General features: G+C 48.8%; 1 protein-coding gene across 1 annotated transcript; it reads left to right on the top strand.

Moving 5' to 3' along the window:
• Positions 1-21,569, top strand: LOC124657926 (inositol-tetrakisphosphate 1-kinase 4-like). Its single transcript, XM_047196398.1, has 2 exons — positions 1-1,032; positions 21,351-21,569. The coding sequence occupies exons 1-2, from the start codon at positions 44-46 to the stop codon at positions 21,406-21,408; spliced, it is 1,047 nt and encodes a 348-aa protein (XP_047052354.1). The 5' UTR covers positions 1-43; the 3' UTR covers positions 21,409-21,569.
• Positions 21,570-22,276: the final 707 nt, after the last annotated feature.

Below are 22,276 nucleotides of genomic sequence, written 5' to 3'. Positions count from 1 at the left end.
CAGCAGCCAAGGCAAGCTAAGCTAAGCTAAGAATCTGTTGATCATGGCGCCCGCGGAGCAGTCGCCTGATCATGCCTACACCATCGGCTACGCTCTGCAGCCCAGCAAGGTGGGCAGCGTCATCCAGCCGCCCCTCGTCGCCCTGGCGGCCGAGCGCGGCATGCGCCTGGTCGCCATCGACGCCTCGCGCCCGCTCGCCGACCAGGGGCCCTTCCACCTCATCGTCCACAAGCTCTACGACCGGCCGTGGCGCGCGCAGCTCGAGGCCTTCTCGGCGCTGCACCCCTCCGTCCCCGTCCTCGACCCTCCCACCGCCATCGACCGCCTCCTCGACCGCGCGTCCATGCTCGACGTCGTCCCCGGCCTCGGCGTCCCCGGAGTGGGCGTCCCGCGCCAGGTGGCCGTCCGCGACGCCGCCGCTCTCGCGGAGCCGGACCTGATGCTCGCGGCCGCCGGGCTCCGCTTCCCGCTCATTGCCAAGCCGCTGGCCGTCGACGGCAGCGCGGCCTCCCACGCCATGTCGCTCGTGTACCGCCGCGAGGGGCTCCGCGGCCTCCAGCTTCCTGTCATGCTCCAGGAGTTCGTCAACCACGGCGGCGTGCTTTTCAAGGTGTACGTGATGGGCGACGGCGCCACCTGCGTCAGGCGGCGCAGCCTGCCGGACGTGCGGGCGGAGCGCCTCCTCCTGGCCGACGACCTCGTCCCTTTCGCCAACGTCTCCAGCCTGCCGCCCCCTGAGGACGCCGGCGACGCTGATACGACGACGATGTCCCCCACGGCTGGCTTTGTCGAGGAGGTCGCGCGCGGGCTAAGACGTGCGCTTGGGCTGAACCTCTTCAACTTCGACATGATCCGGGGAGAGAGCGGCCGCTACTACCTCATCGACATTAACTACTTTCCAGGGTACGCGAAGATGCCAGGATACGAGATTGCGCTCACTGAATTCTTCGCCAAGACGCTGGACCTGCAGATCGATCTTCCGCAGCTCGAGAACACAGCACCAAGCCTAGATTGCAAAGTGCAAGAGCTCGAGTTTGCTCAGCCGGAGTATTTTCCATCGTACGTGTCGAGAGCTGCTAAAGGTTTTTAGAAGATCGGGAGATTTATTAAGGTGATCTGGCTTATTACCGTCTCGAGGGTAGGAGAATAATTAGATCCTAAGTGTGGATTGTGCAAGGGTAAATTTGTCTACATAGTATATGGTAACCATAACGAGTTTGAATTTTTTTTTCTTCTTTTAAAGTTGTGGCTAATTCTCATTCAAGTCGAGTGATGTCATCTCCACAATTTTATACTACACTAGTACAAATGCCCGTGCGTTGCAACGGGTCTTTAAATTTCATTTTTCAGTGCACATATATAATTTATAACTCAATATAAAACTTTAAAATAAATCAGGGATATCATAATGTACTACCATGTGATAATACCGGACGCAATAAGAAACATTATTGTTATGCATCTGTTTGGTTTCAAGTTCTAGATCTTTTTGTTACTCTTCCGCGCTAAGTCCCACACATGTGTTCTGGGCCGTTAGGTATAACTAAAAGAATACTTATTTCCTGATTAGTCCAAACAACACTATGATATTCATAAATATTCGGAGATAACCCTTAATCGTAGCCTTCTGTATCAAACATATAAAAGGGGTTTTGCAAACATTCGATAATGGCAGGTGTAAAAAAACTCCATCAACTGGCCAATGGTGCGGATGCTAATTTTTTTAGATAGCTATTCCTTGACCGCTCCAAAAGAGGATAACCATAACACATGCACATTTAGGTTGAGGCTGAGTGAAGATGCACGTCTAACATGCCAAATACATTGCAACCATATAATTTAAATTGTATCTATGAGTTAAATTGTAGAGCTCATCCCATAATTTATCCTCTTTAAATTGTGACCGTCTATAAAGACACCAAGAACGAATGTCCCTTTAATCATAAGTTAGTCAAATTATTATTTTTTATATTTTTTATGATGCTACTAAGTCTCATGCAACAATTTTAAATAACCCTAGCATATCTTTCCTTTTATGAAACCAAGGAATCAAGAAACACACAATTGCCGGTGAAAAAAGTGTACATTGACATAACCATAACAAAAATATGTGTGTAATATCATCCGAAATTACAATTAACACCCCAATCACATAATGAGGCCCTTCTCGAGCAGCTCGAATCAAACATGTCACTCCTTGATAACCAAAAATACAATATTCAACACTTTACCAACCACTCACCCTCCATGTCACCACTATGACGGTAGCTCCACCGGCTACATGCAAGAAACATCACACTAATGTATACATCCAAAAACTTAACCAACTATTATAAAACTGAAATAATACAAATGAAACTTCAAAATATCCATGTTTATAAAACTGAAATAACACGAATGCAACTTCAAAATATCCCATGTATCTCAAACGGGCTAATTCCTATATATACCTTTTAGTCATTGATCAAACACCAGGGCGGAGCAAGTCCACAAATAAAACAGATGCTCCAGGCAACTAACTAAACCAAATTAAAATCACATAATGCTTCTCAGCCAATGGTAGACCCATCAAATAATTATAGGTTGCATACTCTCAAAGGCATTTAAGACCTAAGATTTATTAAATACACTATGCATAAATTTCAGTCAGATCAAGGTTTCATTCTACTTCCTCAGCATACAACTCTCCATCACTTGGAGCCTCGAATTAACTATTAAGAAACTGATTCACACCATGGTTTCCACAAAGAATTTACCACACTCGGAGAATTGAGTTGACAATAACTATTTCCTAAAAACATATGTAGTACATACATTACAGGCATGGAAATTTTTGTCTCTAAGGATTAATCACTGTAAGGAAGATTTACATATGAAGACAGTTGGTTAGATATTAAAGAAGAAGAAAAGTGTGGCATCCCCACCTACAAAATGTAATAATGCATGCCTAACTTCTTGTTGATGTTGATCGATGTACTTATGAACACCAATCATATCATGGTTCAGCCGTTTTGCAAGCCATCCACGATATCCTATTCTCTCTAATTTCAACGCGTTGTCAGCAGTTGATGTATATATTTGTGTTCTTGATTAGTATCTCGATCACATATAACTGAACAGATCTAAAGTGTCAGATTAAGTTCCCCCTCAAGCTACATGATAAAAAGGCAGACACAGGTTCAGAGCGAGAAGACAAATAGCTTAACGGTTAACCCACAATGAGGCTGACCATTGCTCTCCTATGGGTGTTTCCTTTAACAATGGAACATCAAAAGTGTTTCAGTTATTCTAGATGGAAACACCCAACTTTCCTTTAATCATGGGAGAGAGCATCAGTTTTTCAACAATTGTGCTATTCAGACGTGGGAATTCGTTTGAGCAACTGTGTCATATGTGGCAGTATAATTTAAAAAGAAAATGTCACTTGAATATGGTAATGCCAAACGAGTAGTCAATGTGAGCTAAAGAGTCAACTCAGGCATATCATGTCATTAGTATTTGCATACTCTACTATCTCTTCCCAGCATACTTGATCAGGTCATGCACTATTATCAGAGGATTTATCTTTTGGTTATATGTAACAGAAAAATGCATTTAACTTCGGATGTTATTTATTGCATGTTACCACTTGCCACAAAAATCATATTATCACAAATTTATTTGTTCAGTTAATATGTAAAATATGAGATCTCTAAAAAATATGAGAACTTACAGAATGGCAGAAACTCCACGACAGTAGCACTCCCACATAGTTTGGAGTTTCCCTTGCCCTCCAAGATCCCAAAGTTCAACTGTGACATTTCTCTTTGTGACTTTCCACATATTAAGATCACTTAGACAAACTAAGATATTAATTAAGGATAAATATGTACTCCCTCTGATCCTAAAAAATATCGGACTGTTCATTTTGTACAAATCTCCCTGTCTTTTACTCTGATTCAACCCGCACTTCAGTGTTGCTCTCGCATGCATGTGTCTGGGAAAAGCCTCTGTGCACGTGTGATGGCTAACCAGCTAACAGAGTTTGTAAGGTCTTAATTGTAAAATGAAAATGTACCAGACTTCCGACATATTTTTCGGATCGGAGGGAGTACATACAATTGGAACCATGTCCTCATTGCAGCCACGTGTATGAGAAACATACCAGATATAAATGTCAGTTTGAACGATATACGAAAGTCAATATACGAAAGTCAGTAGTAGCAAGAGCAAGGAAGTCAAATGAGATATATTACAGCATTGCTCCAAGCAGCTACAGATTACTTATTTATAGTGCAGCCTCATTTGAAACTAACAGGCTCTATTTATTTATTTATTTATTCTCTGTACATGATGCTTTGATGATTTAAATAGAGTGTGCCTCATTTTATATATAGCCAAAGACATTTGAGAGAAATAAAAAAGTCAAAGTGCTATGTATGATACCTCAGGTTGGATTACGCTACAAAATATCCAAGATCGTGGAATACAACCTAAGTTAGGTATAAATAAAACATAAAATTGGTAAATTAATTCTATCAAGAGGTCTTACAACACCCTCTAGACCACACAGGAAGGCTGGGATTTGTATATAATCTTCATAGATATCTTGAGGTAAATTAATAGTAGGTACATAAAGATGCAACTGAGAATAGATTAAGAGATTTAAACCTTCATAAGAATCTTGAGACTGCAAGAGTGATCCACCTATTCAAAATTTAAACAAGTTATGATCAGGGACTAAGGATTAAAAAAAGTATTGTCAAGTTCATTAAACTAATTGGAGTAGAAGGAAGACAAATCTGTATAAGTTTCTACCATATCAGCATATCAGCATGGCTATGAAGTTCTGGGAAAACATCTTACACTTTGTTCCTCAGCATGATAATGAGAATGATTCATGAACTGAAAGTAAAGATCAAACCCTTACGGTAACTGAATGTACGGATGATATAGCCCTACCAGTCTGCCTTGCAAAAGGTTCACGGACACTGAATCATCCGCCTATGAATTCAGTCATGAGCGTAGACATGAAAAATTAGACATGGACACTATTTGAATGCAGAACATATAAAACACAATAGGATGAACTCAGACTGACGGATCTAGTCCACATGTGATGCCCGCCGTCGACGGCCTTGGCGAGCGCCCAAGTGAGCAGTCCCGTCCCCGCCACGAGGCGAATCCGCGGCGGCTCTGCCCCACTTTCGTCCGTCCCCAACCAATTGGTGGTGGTGATGCGGAGCGTGGCAAAGTAGTCGCGGGCGGTGGCGGCCTTGGCGAGCGCACGGGGAGCAGCTCCCTCCCGCCGCCCCGGCCGCACACCCACCGGAAGTTTGGGAGGCGGACAATGGCACAGATGGGGGAGGCGGGCGATGGCTGTGATGACGCCCTCCAGGCGAGGACCTCCGAGATGCGAGGCGGGAGTTGAGAGAGGAGACTTGGGAGAGGAAGTCGGAGGACGCGGCGGCAGCCTTCATCGGCGCAGGCGCGGGAGGGAGGGCGAGAGAGGAGAGCGGCAGGGAGGCCGCTACCGGCGTGGGTCGAGAAGAGAGGAGGGAGAGATCGCTAGGTTTTTCCCGGGTTGGTTTCGCAGAGCAGAAAAAAAACGAATGGAAGAAAACCAGTGGGACGCGACGAGGACGACCAAACGGAGCGAACGACCAAGGACGACCAAAACGTATTGTGATGGCAGAATAAGGAACCACTTTAGTCTTTTTAAGTAGTAGAGAAAAATGTCACTTGAATATGGTAATGCCAAACGAGTAGTCAATGTGAGCTAAAGAGTCAACTCAGGCAAATCATGTCATTAGTATTTGCATACTCTACTATCTCTTCCCAGCATACTTGATCAGGTCATGCACTATTATCAGAGGATTTATCTTTTGGTTATATGTAACAGAAAAATGCATTTAACTTCGGATGTTATTTATTGCATGTTACCACTTGCCACAAAAATCATATTATCACAAATTTATTTGTTCAGTTAATATGTAAAATATGAGATCTCTAAAAAATATGAGAACTTACAGAATGGCAGAAACTCCACGACAGTAGCACTCCCACATAGTTTGGAGTTTCCCTTGCCCTCCAAGATCCCAAAGTTCAACTGTGACATTTCTCTTTGTGACTTTCCACATATTAAGATCACTTAGACAAACTAAGATATTAATTAAGGATAAATATGTACTCCCTCTGATCCTAAAAAAATGTCGGACTGTTCATTTTGTACAAATCTCCCTGTCTTTTACTCTGATTCAACCCGCACTTCAGTGTTGCTCTCGCATGCATGTGTCTGGGAAAAGCCTCTGTGCACGTGTGATGGCTAACCAGCTAACAGAGTCTGTAAGGTCTTAATTGTAAAATGAATATGTACCAGACTTCCGACATATTTTTCGGATCGGAGGGAGTACATACAATTGGAACCATGTCCTCATTGCAGCCACGTGTATGAGAAACATACCAGATATAAATGTCAGTTTGAACGATATACGAAAGTCAATATACGAAAGTCAGTAGTAGCAAGAGCAAGGAAGTCAAATGACAGCTAATGGGTCGAAAGATGGCTCCGCTCCGCTCCCCTCCGCTCCCCTCTCCCCGCGCCTAACCTAGCCTCGCCGCGCCCCCTCCTCCTCCGTTGAGCCCCGCCGGCGTCCCCCGCCCCGCCATGACGACCTCCGACGTGCCCTCCGGCTCCGGCGCTAGCCGCTGGCTGGACTCCGGCAGCGACTCCGGCTCCTCGACGCGCTCCTACTGCGACGTCGCGAGCAGCGCGTCCCCACACCCGCGCCGCGCTCCGTCCGGCCCCCTCGCGCCGCCGCCGCCCCCGCCGCCGGCCGCTGGACCTGCGGCTCGCGTCTCTGCGCAGGCCCGGCTCGGCCCGCGCTCGGAGGTCCACCGCGTGCGCGACGGCGCCCAGGTCGACGCCGACGGGTTCCAACACCCCCGGCGACGCCACCGGCAGCGCCGCCCCCGCCGCGACCCCGCGCCCTCGCCGCGTCTCGCTGATGGCGTGTATTTCACACGTTCGTTGGGCAACCCCAAGAGGAAGGTATGATGAGCACAGCAGCAAGTTTTCCCTCAGAAAGAAACCAAGGTTTATCGAACCAGGAGGAGCCAAGAAGCACGTTGAAGGTTGATGGCGGCGAGATGTAGTGCGGCGCAACACCGGAGATTCGGCGCCAACGTGGAACCTGCACAACACAACCAAACTACTTTGCCCCAACGAAACGGTGAGGTTGTCAATCTCACCGGCTTGTCTGTAACAAAGGATTAACCGTATTGTGTGGAATATGATTGTTTGCGAGAGAAAACAGTAGAACAAGTATTGCAGTAGATTGTATTTCGAGTAAAGAGAATTGGACCGGGGTCCACAGTTCACTAGAGGTGTCTCTCCCATAAGACGAACAGCATGTTGGGTGAACAAATTACAGTTGGGCAATTGACAAATAAAGAGAGCATGACCATGCACATACATATTATGATGAGTATAGTGAGATTTAATTGGGCATTACGACAAAGTACATAGACCGCCATCCAACTGCATCTATGCCTAAAAAGTCCACCTTCGGGTTATCATCCGAACCCCTCCAGGTATTAAGTTGCAAAGCAACAGACAATTGCATTAAGTATGGTGCGTAATGTAATCAACAACTACATCCTTAGACATAGCATCAATGTTTTATCCCTAGTGGCAACAAGCACAACACAACCTTAGAACTTTCTATCATCGTCCCAGTGTCAATGCGGGCATGAACCCACTATCGAGCATAAGTACTCCCTCTTGGAGTTAAAAGCATCTACTTGGCCGGAGCATCTACTAATAACGGAGAGCATGCAAGATCATAAACAACACATAAGCATAACTTTGATAATCAACATAACAAGTATTCTCTATTCATCGGATCCCAACAAACGCAACATATAGAATTACATATAGATGATCTTGATCATGATAGGCAGCTCACAAGATCCGACAATGATAGCACAATGGGGAGAAGACAACCATCTAGCTACCGCTATGGACCCATAGTCCAGGGGTAGACTACTCACTCATCACTCCGGAGGCGACCATGGCGGTGTAGAGTCCTCCGGGAGATGATTCCCCTCTCCGGCAGGGTGCCGGAGGCGATCTCCGGGATCCCCCGAGATGGGATCGGCGGCGACGGCGTCTCGGTAATGTTTTCCGTATCGTGGCTCTCGGTACCGGGGGTTTCGTCACGGAGGCTATTTGTAGGCGGAAGGGCAGGTCAAGAGGCGGCACGGGGGCCCACACCACAGGCCGGCGCGGCTAAGGGGGGCCGCGCCGCCTAGGGTTTGGCGCCCCTGTGGCCCCTCTTCGTCTCTCCTTCGGACTTCGGAAGCTTCGTGAGAAAATAGGCCTCCGGGCTTTTATTTCGTCCAATTCCGAGAATATTTCTTTACTAGGATTTCTGAAACCAAAAACAGCGAAACAACAGAATCGGCACTTCGGCATCTTGTTAATAGGTTAGTTCCAGAAAATGCACGAATATGGCATAAAGTGTGCATAAAACATGTAGATAACATCAATAATGTGGCATGGAACACAAGAAATTATCGATACGTTGGAGACGTATCAGCATCCCTAAGCTTAGTTCTCGCTCGTCCCGAGCAGGTAAAACGATAACAAAGATAATTTCTGGAGTGACATGCCATCATAAACTTGATCATACTATTTGTAAAGCATATGTAGTGAATGCAGCGATCAAAACAATGTGTATGACATGAGTAAACAAGTGAATCATAAAGCAAAGACTTTTCATGAATAGCATTTCAAGACAAGCATCAATAAGTCTTGCATAAGAGTTAACTCATAAAGCAATAATTCAAAGTAAAGGTATTGAAGCAACACAAAAGAAGATTAAGTTTCAGCGGTTGCTTTCAACTTGTAACATGTATATCTCATGGATATTGTCAACATAGAGTAACATAATAAGTGCAATAAGCAAGTATGTAAGAATCAATGCACAGTTCACACAAGTGTTTGCTTCTTGAGGTGGAGAGAAATAGGTGAACTGACTCAACATTGAAAGTAAAAGAATGGTCCTCATAGAGGAAAAGCATCGATTGCTATATTTGTGCTAGAGCTTTGATTTTGAAAACATGAAACAATTTTGTCAACGGTAGTAATAAAGCATATGCATCATGTAAATTATATCTTATAAGTTGCAAGCCTCATGCATAGTGTACTAATAGTGCTCGCACCTTGTCCTAATTAGCTTGGACTACCTGGATTATCACCGCAATACATATGCTTTAACCAAGTATCACAAAGGGGTACCTCTATGCCGCCTGTACAAAGGTCTAAGGAGAAAGCTCGCATTTGGATTTCTCGCTTTTGATTATTCTCAACTTAGACATCCATACCGGGACAACATAGACAACAGATAATGGACTCCTCTTTTAATGCTTTAAGCATTCAACAACAATTAATTCTTTTCTCATTAGAGATTTGAGGATGTTTGTCCAAAACTGAAACTTCCACCATGGAACATGGCTTTAGTTAGCGGCCCAATGTTCTTCTCTCACAATATGCATGCTCAAACCATTCAACTCAGTGTAGATCGCCCTTACTTCGGACAAGACGAACATGCATAGCAACTCACATGAAATTCAACAACGAGTTGATGGCGTTCCCAGTAAACATGGTTATCGCACAACAAGCAACTTGATAAGAGATAAAGTGCATAATTACATATTCAATATCACAATAGTTTTTAAGCTATTTGTCCCATGAGCTATATATTGCAAAGGTGAATGATGGAATTTTAAAGGTAGCACTCAAGCAATTTACTTTGGAATGGCTGGAAAATACCATGTAGTAGGTAGGTATGGTGGACACAAATGGCATAGTGGTTGGCTCAAGTATTTTGGATGCATGAGAAGTATTCCCTCTCGATACAAGGTTTAGGCTAGCAAGGTTATTTGAGGCAAACACAAGGATGAACTAGTACAGCAAAACTCACATAAAAGACATATTGAAAGCATTATAATACTCTATACCGTCTTCCTTGTTGTTCAAACTCAAAACTAGAAATTATCTAGACCTTAGAGAAACCAAATATGCAAACCAAATTTTAGCATGCTCTATGTATTTCTTCATTAATGGGTGCAAAGCATATGATGCAAGAGCTTAAACATGAGCACAACAATTGCCAAGTATCACATTACCCAAAACATTTATAGCAATTACTACATGTATCATTTTCCAATTCCAACCATATAACAATTTAACGAAGGAGAAACTTCGCCATGAATACTATGAGTAGAAACCAAGGACATATTTGTCCATATGCTACAGCGGAGTGTGTATCTCTCCCATAAAGTGAATGCTAGGATCCATTTTATTCAAACAAAACAAAAACTAAAACAAAACGACGCTCCAAGAAAAAGCACATAAGATGTGGCCGAATAAAAATGTAGTTTCAGGGGAGGAACCTGATAATTTGTTGATGAAGAAGGGGATGCCTTGGGCATCCCCAAGCTTAGACGCTTGAGTCTTCTTGATATATGCAGGGGTGAACCACCGGGTGCATCCCCAAGCTTAGAGCTTTTCACTCTCCTTGATCATGTTGCATCATACTCCTCTCTTGATCCTTGAAAACTTCCTCCACACCAAACTCGAAACAACTCATTAGAGGGTTAGTGCACAATATAAATTGACATATTCAGAGGTGACACAATCATTCTTAACACTTCTGGACATTGCATAATGCTACTGGACATTAGTGGATCAAAGAAATTCATCCAACATAGCGAAAGAGGCAATGCGAAATAAAAGGCAGAATCTATCAAAACAGAACAGTTCGTATTGACGAATTTTAAAATGGCACCAGACTTGCTCAAATGAAAATGCTCAAATTGAATGAAAGTTGCGTACATATCTGAGGATCATGCACGTAAATTGGCATAATTTTCTGAGCTTCCTGCAGGGCAGTGGGCTCAGATTCGTGACAGCAAAGAAATCTGGAGCTGCGCAGTAATCCAAATCTAGTACTTACTTTTCTATCAACGGCTTAACTTGGCACAACTAAACACAAAACTAAGATAAGTAGAGGTTGCTACAGTAGTAAACAACTTCCAAGACACAAAATAAAAACAAAGTACTGTAGCAAAATAACACATGGGTTATCTCCCAAGAAGTTCTTTCTTTTTAGCCATTAAGATGGGCTCAGCAGTTTTAATGATGCACTCGCAAGAAATAGTATTTGAAGCAAAAGAGAGTATCAAGAGGCAAATTCAAAACATATTTAAGTCTAACATGCTTCCTATGCATAGGAATCTTGTAAATAAACAAGTTCATGAGGAGCAAAGTAACAAGCATAGGAAGATAAAACAAGTATAGCTTCAAAAATTTCAGCACATAGAGAGGTGTTTTAGTAACATGAAAATTTCCACAACCATATTTTCCTCTCTCATAATAACTTTCAGTAGCAACATGAGCAAACTCAACAATATAACTATCACATAAAGCATTCTTATCATGAGTCTCATGCATAAAATTATTACTCTCCACATAAGCATAATCAATTTTATTAGTTGTAGTGGGAGCAAATTCAACAAAGTAGCTATCATTATTATTCTCATCAAGTGTAGGAGGCATAGTATAATCACAACAAAATTTACTCTCCATAGTAGGTGGCACCAAAAGACCATTATTATTATTATCATAAATAGGAGGCAAAGTATCATCAAAGGAAATTTTCTCCTCAATGCTTGGGGAACTAAAAAGATCATGAAAACCAGCTTCCCCAAGCTTAGAACTTTCTACATTATTATCAACAATGGTGTTCAAAGCGTTCATACTAATATTACTACCAGCATGCAAATAAGATTCCATAGGTTTTTTAATTTTCGCATCAAACAATCCATGTTTTAAATCAGGAAATAGAATAAGAAGCTCACTCTTGTACATTATGCCAAACTAGTGTAATAAAAACATGCATGATATTAAGTGAAGTAAAACAAGTAACTAATTTTTTTGTATTTTGATATAAGTGCAGCAAACAAAGTAGTAAATAAAACTAAGCAAGACAAAAACAAAGTAAAGAGATTGAGAAGTGGAGACTCCCTTGCAGCGTGTCTTGATCTCCCCGGCAACGGCGCCGTGAAAATATGCTTGATGGCGTGTATTTCACACGTTCGTTGGGCAACCCCAAGAGGAAGGTATGATGAGCACAGCAGCAAGTTTTCCCTCGGAAAGAAACCAAGGTTTATCGAACCAGGAGGAGCCAAGAAGCACGTTGAAGGTTGATGGCGGCGAGATGTAGTGCGGCGCAACACCGGAGATTCCGGCGCCAACGTGGAACCCGCACAACACAACCAAACTACTTTGCCCCAACGAAACAGGTGAGGTTGTCAATCTCACCGGCTTGCTGTAACAAAGGATTAACCGTATTGTGTGGAATATGATTGTTTGCGAGAAAACGAGTAGAACAAGTATTGCAAGTAGATTGTATTTCAAGTAAAGAGAATTGGACCGGGGTCCACAGTTCACTAGAGGTGTCTCTCCCATAAGACGAACAGCATGTTGGGTGAACAAATTACAGTTGGGCAATTGACAAATAAAGAGAGCATGACCATGCACATACATATTATGATGAGTATAGTGAGATTTAATTGGGCATTACGACAAAGTACATAGACCGCCATCCAACCGCATCTATGCCTAAAAAGTCCACCTTCAGAGTTATCATCCGAACCCCCTCCAGTATTAAGTTGCAAAGCAACGGACAATTGCATTAAGTATGGTGCGTAATGTAATCAACAACTACATCCTTAGACATAGCATCAATGTTTTATCCCTAGTGGCAACAGAGACAACACAACCTTAGAACTTTCTCGTCACTCGTCCTGGTGTCAATGCGGGCATGAACCCACTATCGAGCATAAGTACTCCCTCTTGGAGTTAAAAGCATCTACTTGGCCGGAGCATCTACTAATAACGGAGAGCATGCAAGATCATAAACAACACATAAGCATAACTTTGATAATCAACATAACAAGTATTCTCTATTCATCGGATCCCAACAAACGCAACATATAGAATTACATATAGATGATCTTGATCATGATAGGCAGCTCACAAGATCCGACAATGATAGCACAATGGGGAGAAGACAACCATCTAGCTACTGCTATGGACCCATAGTCCAGGGGTAGACTACTCACTCATCACTCCGGAGGCGACCATGGCGGTGTAGAGTCCTCCGGGAGATGATTCCCCTCTCCGGCAGGGTGCCGGAGGCGATCTCCGGGATCCCCCGAGATGGGATCGGCGGCGACGGCGTCTCAGTAATGTTTTCCGTATCGTGGCTCTCGGTACCGGGGGTTTCGTCACGGAGGCTATTTGTAGGCGGAAGGGCAGGTCAAGAGGCGGCACAGGGGGCCCACACCACGGCCGGCGCGGCCAAGGGGGGGCCGCGCCGCCCTAGGGTTTGGCGCCCCGTGGCCCCTCTTCGTCTCTCCTTCGGACTTCCGGAAGCTTCGTGAGAAAATAGGCCTCCGGGCTTTTATTTCGTCCAATTCCGAGAATATTTCTTTACTAGGATTTCGAAACCAAAAACAGCAGAAAACAAAGAATCGGCACTTCGGCATCTTGTTAATAGGTTAGTTCCAGAAAATGCACGAATATGGCATAAAGTGTGCATAAAACATGTAGATAACATCAATAATGTGGCATGGAACACAAGAAATTATCGATACGTTGGAGACGTATCACTCGCCCGCGCAGCCCCACCCCTGAGGAAGAAGGAGGCCTCTGCTTCCGCTGTCTGTCACCTCACCACCGCGTCCGCGACTGCACCGGCGATGTGCGCTGCAGGCTCTGCTTCGTCTCTGGCCATGCGTCACGTCAATGCGAGCTGCGACACGGCAACACCGGGGCAACGGCGCGTTCGCACGCGCTGACCACCATGGTCCCGCTCGCGGCCGCCGCGCCCAGGCCCTCTCTGCCCGCTCCTACGCCGACCCGGACAAGACCCGCCGTCGATCCCCAGGGTCCGGCGCGCGTCATCGTCTCGCGGTCTGTCGAGGTTGAGCAGGCTGAGGACGTCCTCCGTCGCGCCGTCGTCGCCACCATCACGGGCACGCGCCCCATGGTCACCGCGGAGGAGGTTGCCACTGCGATCTATGAGCAGTTCGAGCTCCGGCCCGGCGACTTCTCCGTCCACCTCCACCACCCAGAGGATTTCCTGCTCATCTTCCGGTCCATGGAGCTGAAGGACCGTCTTTCCGGCGACCACTTCCTTGGCGGCGCTGGTTACGGCTTCACGCTCTCCTTGAGGCCGTGGTGCAAGCTCGCCCATGCTGACCTGGGTTCGTTCGACTACAAGGTGGAGCTGGAGCTCCGCGGGATCCCGCCCCAAGCCTGGAACTTGTCCACGGCCGAGCACCTCCTCAACCCCAGCTGCTGGATCGAGCGCTTGCATCCCAGCACTCGCACCAGGGCCGACATGGCGGTCTTCCGGCTCGACGCCCGCACCTGCGACCCCGCCTCCATCCGCCGCCATGCCATCTTGGAAGTGGTGGAGGTCACCCCCGCTCGCCATGCCTCCCAAGCTCCCTCCATCAAGCGGCTCCTCTATCCCATCTCCATCGACATCGTCCGCTACGAAGCCGACCGTGCGCCACCACCCGATGCTCGTGATGGCGACCACCGTCGTGGGCAGGGTGACCAGACCAACCAGGATCGTGGCGGACAACCTCCCGCTGCCCAAGAACGCCGCCCGCCTTGTCGGCGTACCAGGAAGCGCCGCCGCCCCAACTCTCCCGCCGCCGGCGGACGCGCGGACGGCCTCGCCATGGACGCACTCTCCTGGCCCGCCCCTGGCCATCACCAACGCGCAGACGGGCTGGCTCTCGACGCCGCATGGGGCGCCGCCGCCGGCCACCGCCGTGGCGCGCCGCCTGGGAAGCTCCCTGCCTGCACGGACCGATCCATGGCGCCTTGGCCTGGGCACCGTGGAGCCCACCGCCGCCGTCGTCGCCACGCCAAAAAGAGAAAGGGAAAGCTTGTCTGGCGTCAGAAAGCTGTTCAAAGTGGAGACGCGGGCCCCGCCTCTGCAGACACAACGTCTCCAGACGCTCCACGCCAATCGCCACAGGCCACGCCTGTCCAAACTGCAGCTGGCTCTTGCTCTGTTTCGGCCCCGACCGGCGCTGTGTCTGCTCCTGCAAACGGGGCCCTAGCCTTGGTCCTCTTTGGCAGCTTCTCTGGTCAAGAGGCCAACGTGGCAACGTGGACCACGACCCCGCGTCGTCACCCCCGGAGCCAGTGGCTGTTGATCCCGAGCCTGGCTCCCCAGAAGCATCCAAGGAGCAAAGCATGCAAAGCGGTTTTGATGCAGCGAGGTCCCTGATTCGTAGCCAGCTACCCCACGCGCTGCGCCCGAGGCAGATCTCCTGTCGGGGCAAACCTCGTCCGCACCACCCTGTGCTGCTGCTACCCCGGGACCCGCTCGCGAGGGCGTCGCCGAAGAGGACGAGGCCAACCACATGCGCAGCTTGGCGCCAACTCCTCCTCCTTCCCGTCCCACCCGGGCCGACCCCGAAGCCCAGCCCGCCACGCCCGAGCCCACCTCGGCGGATAAGGCCCAGCCCGCCACGCCCGAGCCCACCTCGGCGCTTGCGGCCCGGAACCGCTCCCGCCTACCACCATCCGCTCCGCCGGCCGCTTCGCGTCGCCGCCGATCACCATCCGTCGCAGGAAGAAGCGGACGGCGTCCCCCGCCCCGCAGGCCCGGACCCTTGGGGATTTCCTCAAAGCCGCCACCAAGGACATCTCCGCATCTCTGCCCTGTCCCGGACGGCGCCCTCGCCGCCACGCTCCGTCCTTCTCTCCGCGACGTGGCCGCTCCGCCAAGTGTGCCGCCAAGGCAACCGCAACGAGTAGCACCACCTACCGCCGAGCGACGCGCCCGGGTCCGGGTCCTTCGCACCATCGGCATCATCGGCGTCGACCAGGTGATCACCGCCGCGGAGATGCGCGCCTATGACAGCATCTTTGCCGCGCCTCTCCCTCGCCACGTGATCGCCGCCATTGCTGCCTTGGTGAACAGAGAGCTCCCCGCCGATCTTCAGGACCAGCACACCGTCGATCTCGTGCCTAATGCATAGGAATCTCAAGATCGCCATCTGGAACGTGCGCGGCCTCAACGCCCGGGCACGCCGCACCGCTATCCGTTCCCTCATTCTCTCCTCGGGCGCGTCCATTGTATGTCTCCAAGAAACGAAAATGGAAATCATTCACTCGTACATTGTGCTCGAGACGCTTGGATCCGAGTTTGACGACTATACTTATCTCCCGGCCGAGGGCACACGTGGAGGAATCCTGCTGGCTTGGAAGAGCAGGGACGTGCGTGTCACGGACCCATTGTTCACCACCAACGCTCTCACGGCCAAGGTCACGATGGCCGAGTCCGCACCCCGGTGGATCACCGTTGTCTACGGCCCCCAAGATGATGCGGACAAGGTTGAATTCCTTAGCGAGTTGCGGCATATCCGCACCACCTGCATCGGACCCTGGCTTCTTTGCGGCGATTTCAATCTTATCTACAGGGACGAGGACAAGAATAACAACAGTCTTAATCGGCGGCTCATGGGAAAGTTTCGCCGATGCATCAACGACTTAGCCCTGAAGGAGATCTATCTCAACGGCCGTCGATACACCTGGACCAACGGCCAAGACCCACCAACCCTGGTGCTTCTTGACAGAGCCCTCTGCACCTCGGACTGGGAGGACATGATTGGCGAATGTCACCTACGTTGTCTTGCCTCTGTCCTCTCCGACCATAGTCCCTTGGTGCTCGACTGCTCTCCCTCGCCGGCCGCTCACCGACGCTTCCGCTTCGAGGAATTTTGGCTCCGCCAAGATGGATTCCATGATGTGGTCACCACGGCTTGGCACTCCGTCAATGCCATGGACCCCTTCCACCGCCTTTGGTTGAGGATTCAAGCCACTGCGAGGGCGCTGACAAGCTGGAGCGCACGCACGGTGGGAAGCGTGCGGCACAACATGGCCATTTGCCGTGAGGTGATTGAGAAACTTGACAAAGCCAGGGAAGATCGGCCTCTATCGCCCTTGGAGAGATGGCTGCACCAAAACCTCCGGGTCTCCTACCTTGGCCTCGCCTCCCTCGACCGCACCATCGCCAGGCAACGCTCCCGCCTTGCCACGCTCAAAGATGGAGAGGCCAACTCTGCCTTCTTTCATCAGCATTGCTGCTATCGCCGGCAGAAGAACATGATCTACAGTGTCCTCGTTGATGGCCACGTCCTCACAGATCACAAAGACATGGCCGAAGCCGCGTTCGCGCATTTTGACGCCATGCTCGGTACTGAGAGTGCGCGGGATGTCGCCCTCGAGTTGCAGCAGCTCATCGATCCCTCCGCGGATCTGCAGGACCTGGACGCTCCCTTCACGGAGGAGGAAATCTGGGGCGCCATCAAGCGCCTACCGGCACGGAAAGCCCCAGGGCCAGACGGTTTCACGGCCGAATTCCTGCGCGCTTGTTGGGGTATCGTCAAGAACGACATCATCCAGGCGTTTGACCAGCTCTATGCCCTCCGTGGCCGCGGCTTTCACAAGCTCAACCAGGCGCTTCTAACTCGCTGCCCAAGAAACCGGATGCTGCGACGATGAGCGAGTACGAGCCGATCGGCTTGATTCACCTTGTGGCAAAACTCTTCGCCAAAACGCTCTCGCTCCGCCTCGCCCCCAAGCTCGACACTCCGGTCGGCAAGAATCGAATGCCTTCATCTCCGGCCGCAGCTTACACGACAACTTCGTCCTCGTCGGGCAATCTGCTCGCCTCCTTCACCAGCCTGCGCGAGCCCCGTGTGCCGCTAAAGCCGGACCTCGCCCGCGCCTTCGACTCCGTCTCATGGCCTTTCCTCTTCGAGGTGCTGCGCCGGTACGGCTTCCCCGACAGATTCTCGGACCGGCTCGCCCTCCTCCTCAGCTCGGCAAGCACCAGGGTGCTCATCAATGGCGAGCCTGGCCCTCCCATATGGCACCGCCGTGGCTTGAGACAGGGAGACCCCCTCTCCCCGCAGCTGTTCGTGTTGGCCGTCGACGTGCTGAGCCGGCTCTTTAGGCGCGCCACCGAAGTGGGCATCCTCAAGGACTTGCACCCCCGCCGCCGCATCCCCGGGATTTCTCTCTACGCCGACGACGTCGTCCTCTTCTGCCACCCTTCGTGCGATGACATAGCCGCCATCAAGGAGATCCTACTGCTGTTTGGACGCGCCTCCGGCCTCCTGGTCAACTATGGCAACAGCTTCGCTGCCCTTATCAACGGCACAGACGAGGACACCGCCGTGGTCACCACCGGCCTGGGCTGCCCCTTGACAACTATGCCTATGTCTTACCTGGGCATCCCCTTGACGATTAGGAGACCGACATGCGCGCAGCTTCAACCCCTCGTGGACCGCATCGCCGCACGTCTCCCAACTTGGAAGGCGCACCTCATGGACAAGGCTGGTAGGCTGAAGCTGGTCAAGGCGGTGCTATGCGCCATCCCCATTCACCAGCTCCTTGTTTACGCGCCACCAAAGAAGATCATCAAGCAAATTGAGAAGATCCAGAGGGGCTTCCTATGGGCTGGACGCAAAGAAGCTAACGGTGGCAGCTGCCATGTCAATTGGAACAGGGTTTGCCGGCCCATCCAATTTGGCGGTCTCGGCGTCCAGAACATGGCCAAAGCCGGCCTCGCGTTGCGCCTGAGGTGGCTCTGGTTCAGCCGCACCGACACGTCGAAAGCATGGCATGGGCTCGACCTGCAGTTCTCTGCCGAGGAGCGTGCCCTCTTCTTCGCCTCCACAACCATATCCCTCGGCGATGGACACTCGACGCGGTTTTGGGAGGACCGCTGGATCGACGGCAGGTCTGTCAGCGAGATCATGCCGCGCCTTTACGCCTGCATCCCCAAGCGCCGGAGGCGCGCCACTACCGTTGCTTAGGGCCTGCAAAACCGCCAATGGGTTCGGGACATACACGGCACCCTGGGTATCGAGGAAATCGGCGACTATCTGTTGCTCTGGAGGAGACTCGAGCACGTCCAGCTTTCTGACCAGGCCGACACCATGGTGTGGAAGTGGACCAGCAACGGATCCTACTCGGCAAGTTCCTGTTACAGAGCCACCTTTCATGGATCCCTGCTCTGTGATGCCTGGCAGCTTACCTGGAAGACTTGGGCACCTCACAGTGTCAAATTCTTCCATTGGTTGGCACACCTGGATAGATGCTGGACGGCCGAGCGTCTGCAACGACGAGGTCTCCCGCACCATGCTAAGTGCTTGCTCTGCGACCAGGAGATGGAAACTATACAGCACCTCTTCATCGGCTGCAGCTTCGCTCGTCAGGTGTGGGTTGACATCCTCTCCTGGCTTCGCGCCACCTGTAGACCACCTGCCCAGGATGACTCCTTGCTCTCCTGGTGGCTCCAAGCTAGGAAAACCACACCCAAAACCCTGCGCAAAGGTCTCGCCTCAATGACGCTGCTCATTCCGTGGATGATCTGGAAGGAACGCAATGGCTGCGTCTTCGACGGCGCAACCCCTCCGTCCCTGGTGTGGTCACCAAGATCCGTGATGAAGCAAGCACCTGGGCAAGAGCTGGAGCACGAGGCCTGCGCGTCGTCTTGCCGAGCACCTGGGATGTACATTGATTTTTTGCTTGTTTTTGTTTTTGCTTGTCCCCTGTTCTGCCCCTTCCGCGGGTTGTAACTGTTGAACTTATGCTCTCCTTCTTTTCAATGCAATGAAACGCAAAGGCTTTTTGCGTTTTCTCGAAAAAAAAAATGAGATATATTACAGCATTGCTCCAAGCAGCTACAGATTACTTATTTATAGTGCAGCCTCATTTGAAACTAACAGGCTCTATTTATTTATTTATTTATTCTCTGTACATGATGCTTTGATGATTTAAATAGAGTGTGCCTCATTTTATATATAGCCAAAGACATTTGAGAGAAATAAAAAAGTCAAAGTGCTATGTATGATACCTCAGGTTGGATTACGCTACAAAATATCCAAGATCGCGGAATACAACCTAAGTTAGGTATAAATAAAACATAAAATTGGTAAATTAATTCTATCAAGAGGTCTTACAACACCCTCTAGACCACACAGGAAGGCTGGGATTTGTATATAATCTTCATAGATATCTTGAGGTAAATTAATAGTAGGTACATAAAGATGCAACTGAGAATAGATTAAGAGATTTAAACCTTCATAAGAATCTTGAGACTGCAAGAGTGATCCACCTATTCAAAATTTAAACAAGTTATGATCAGGGACTAAGGATTAAAAAAAGTATTGTCAAGTTCATTAAACTAATTGGAGTAGAAGGAAGACAAATCTGTATAAGTTTCTACCATATCAGCATATCAGCATGGCTATGAAGTTCTGGGAAAACATCTTACACTTTGTTCCTCAGCATGATAATGAGAATGATTCATGAACTGAAAGTAAAGATCAAACCCTTACGGTAACTGAATGTACGGATGATATAGCCCTACCAGTCTGCCTTGCAAAAGGTTCACGGACACTGAATCATCCGCCTATGAATTCAGTCATGAGCGTAGACATGAAAAATTAGACATGGACACTATTTGAATGCAGAACATATAAAACACAATAGGATGAACTCAGACTGACGGATCTAGTCCACATGTGATGCCCGCCGTCGACGGCCTTGGCGAGCGCCCAAGTGAGCAGTCCCGTCCCCGCCACGAGGCGAATCCGCGGCGGCTCTGCCCCACTTTCGTCCGTCCCCAACCAATTGGTGGTGGTGATGCGGAGCGTGGCAAAGTAGTCGCGGGCGGTGGCGGCCTTGGCGAGCGCACAGGGGAGCAGCTCCCTCCCGCCGCCCCGGCCGCACACCCACCGGAAGTTTGGGAGGCGGACAATGGCACAGATGGGGGAGGCGGGCGATGGCTGTGATGACGCCCTCCAGGCGAGGACCTCCGAGATGCGAGGCGGGAGTTGAGAGAGGAGACTTGGGAGAGGAAGTCGGAGGACGCGGCGGCAGCCTTCATCGGCGCAGGCGCAGGAGGGAGGGCAGAGAGGGAGAGCGGCAGGGAGGCCGCTACCGGCGTGGGTCGAGAAGAGAGGAGGGAGAGATCGCTAGGTTTTTCCCGGGTTGGTTTCGCAGGCAGATAAAAAAACGAATGGAAGAAAACCAGTGGGACGCGACGAGGACGACCAAACGGAGCGAACGACCAAGGACGACCAAAACGTATTGTGATGGCAGAATAAGGAACCACTTTAGTCTTTTTAAGTAGTAGAGATTAGCATTTTTTTAGGGTAAACGGTAGGTGTTCTACCAAATCAATTAAGAGAAGAAAAATGTTTGCTCAGCCGGAGATTTTTTCATCGTACGTGTCGAGAGCTGCTAAAGGTTTTTAGAAGATTGGGAGAGTTTTTAAGGCGCTCTCGCCTACCCTCCCAAGGGTGGGAGAATAAGTAGATCCTAACTATCGATTGTGCAAGGGTAGGGGAATAATTAGATCCTAACCATCAATTGTGCAAGGGTAAATTTGTCTACATATATATGGTAGCCATAACGAGTTTAATTTTTTTCCCATCTATATATCCAAGGTTTTAAATAGCGAGCTATAGCGTTTTCTTCATCATGCCGCTAAGGATACTAGCGGGTCGAATACCCTTAAATAGCATACTATAGCAGCGAATTAGTGGCGCTATAGCTTTTTTTCGCGTGTTTCCACTAAATGGCTTAGTGTGCTGTTTAAACTATGCTTCTAAGGCTGTGGCTAATTCTCATTCCAGTCGAGTGTGATGTCATCTCCACAATTTTACACTACATTAACAATTTTTACCAACTGAATGTTTTGTATGCCTCGATAATTTTTTGCAGCCTCACTTGCAACTTAAAATTCTCAGTTGCAATCCTCTCGTAACGGAAAAATCTCAGTTGCAACCGCAATTGCGACTAAAAATTCTTGGTTGCAACTTCACTTACAACTGCAAAATCAGTTGCAACCCTATTTGCAACTCTTAGGGCTTATGAATCGTGATACAAATCTGACACTCCTGAATGAAATGAGCTCTAACTTAATTTTCGGTCGAATGAGAATTGACAAAACCATTTTCTAAAGATTTAATGTTCACTCCTTCCAAATATAGAGATCTTCATATGCAATATTTCTTGGTTCGGTGTAAGGTATGACATGCATACTTGCCTCTCTTTTGAAATATGCTTATTCATTTTCTTTTACCATTTGATGATTTTTTTTAGATGACCATTTGATGATTC

This window comes from Lolium rigidum, chromosome 5 (assembly GCF_022539505.1).
Source record: "Lolium rigidum isolate FL_2022 chromosome 5, APGP_CSIRO_Lrig_0.1, whole genome shotgun sequence".
NCBI lineage: Eukaryota > Viridiplantae > Streptophyta > Magnoliopsida > Poales > Poaceae > Lolium > Lolium rigidum.
This window is presented reverse-complemented; position numbering and strand designations above follow the sequence as displayed.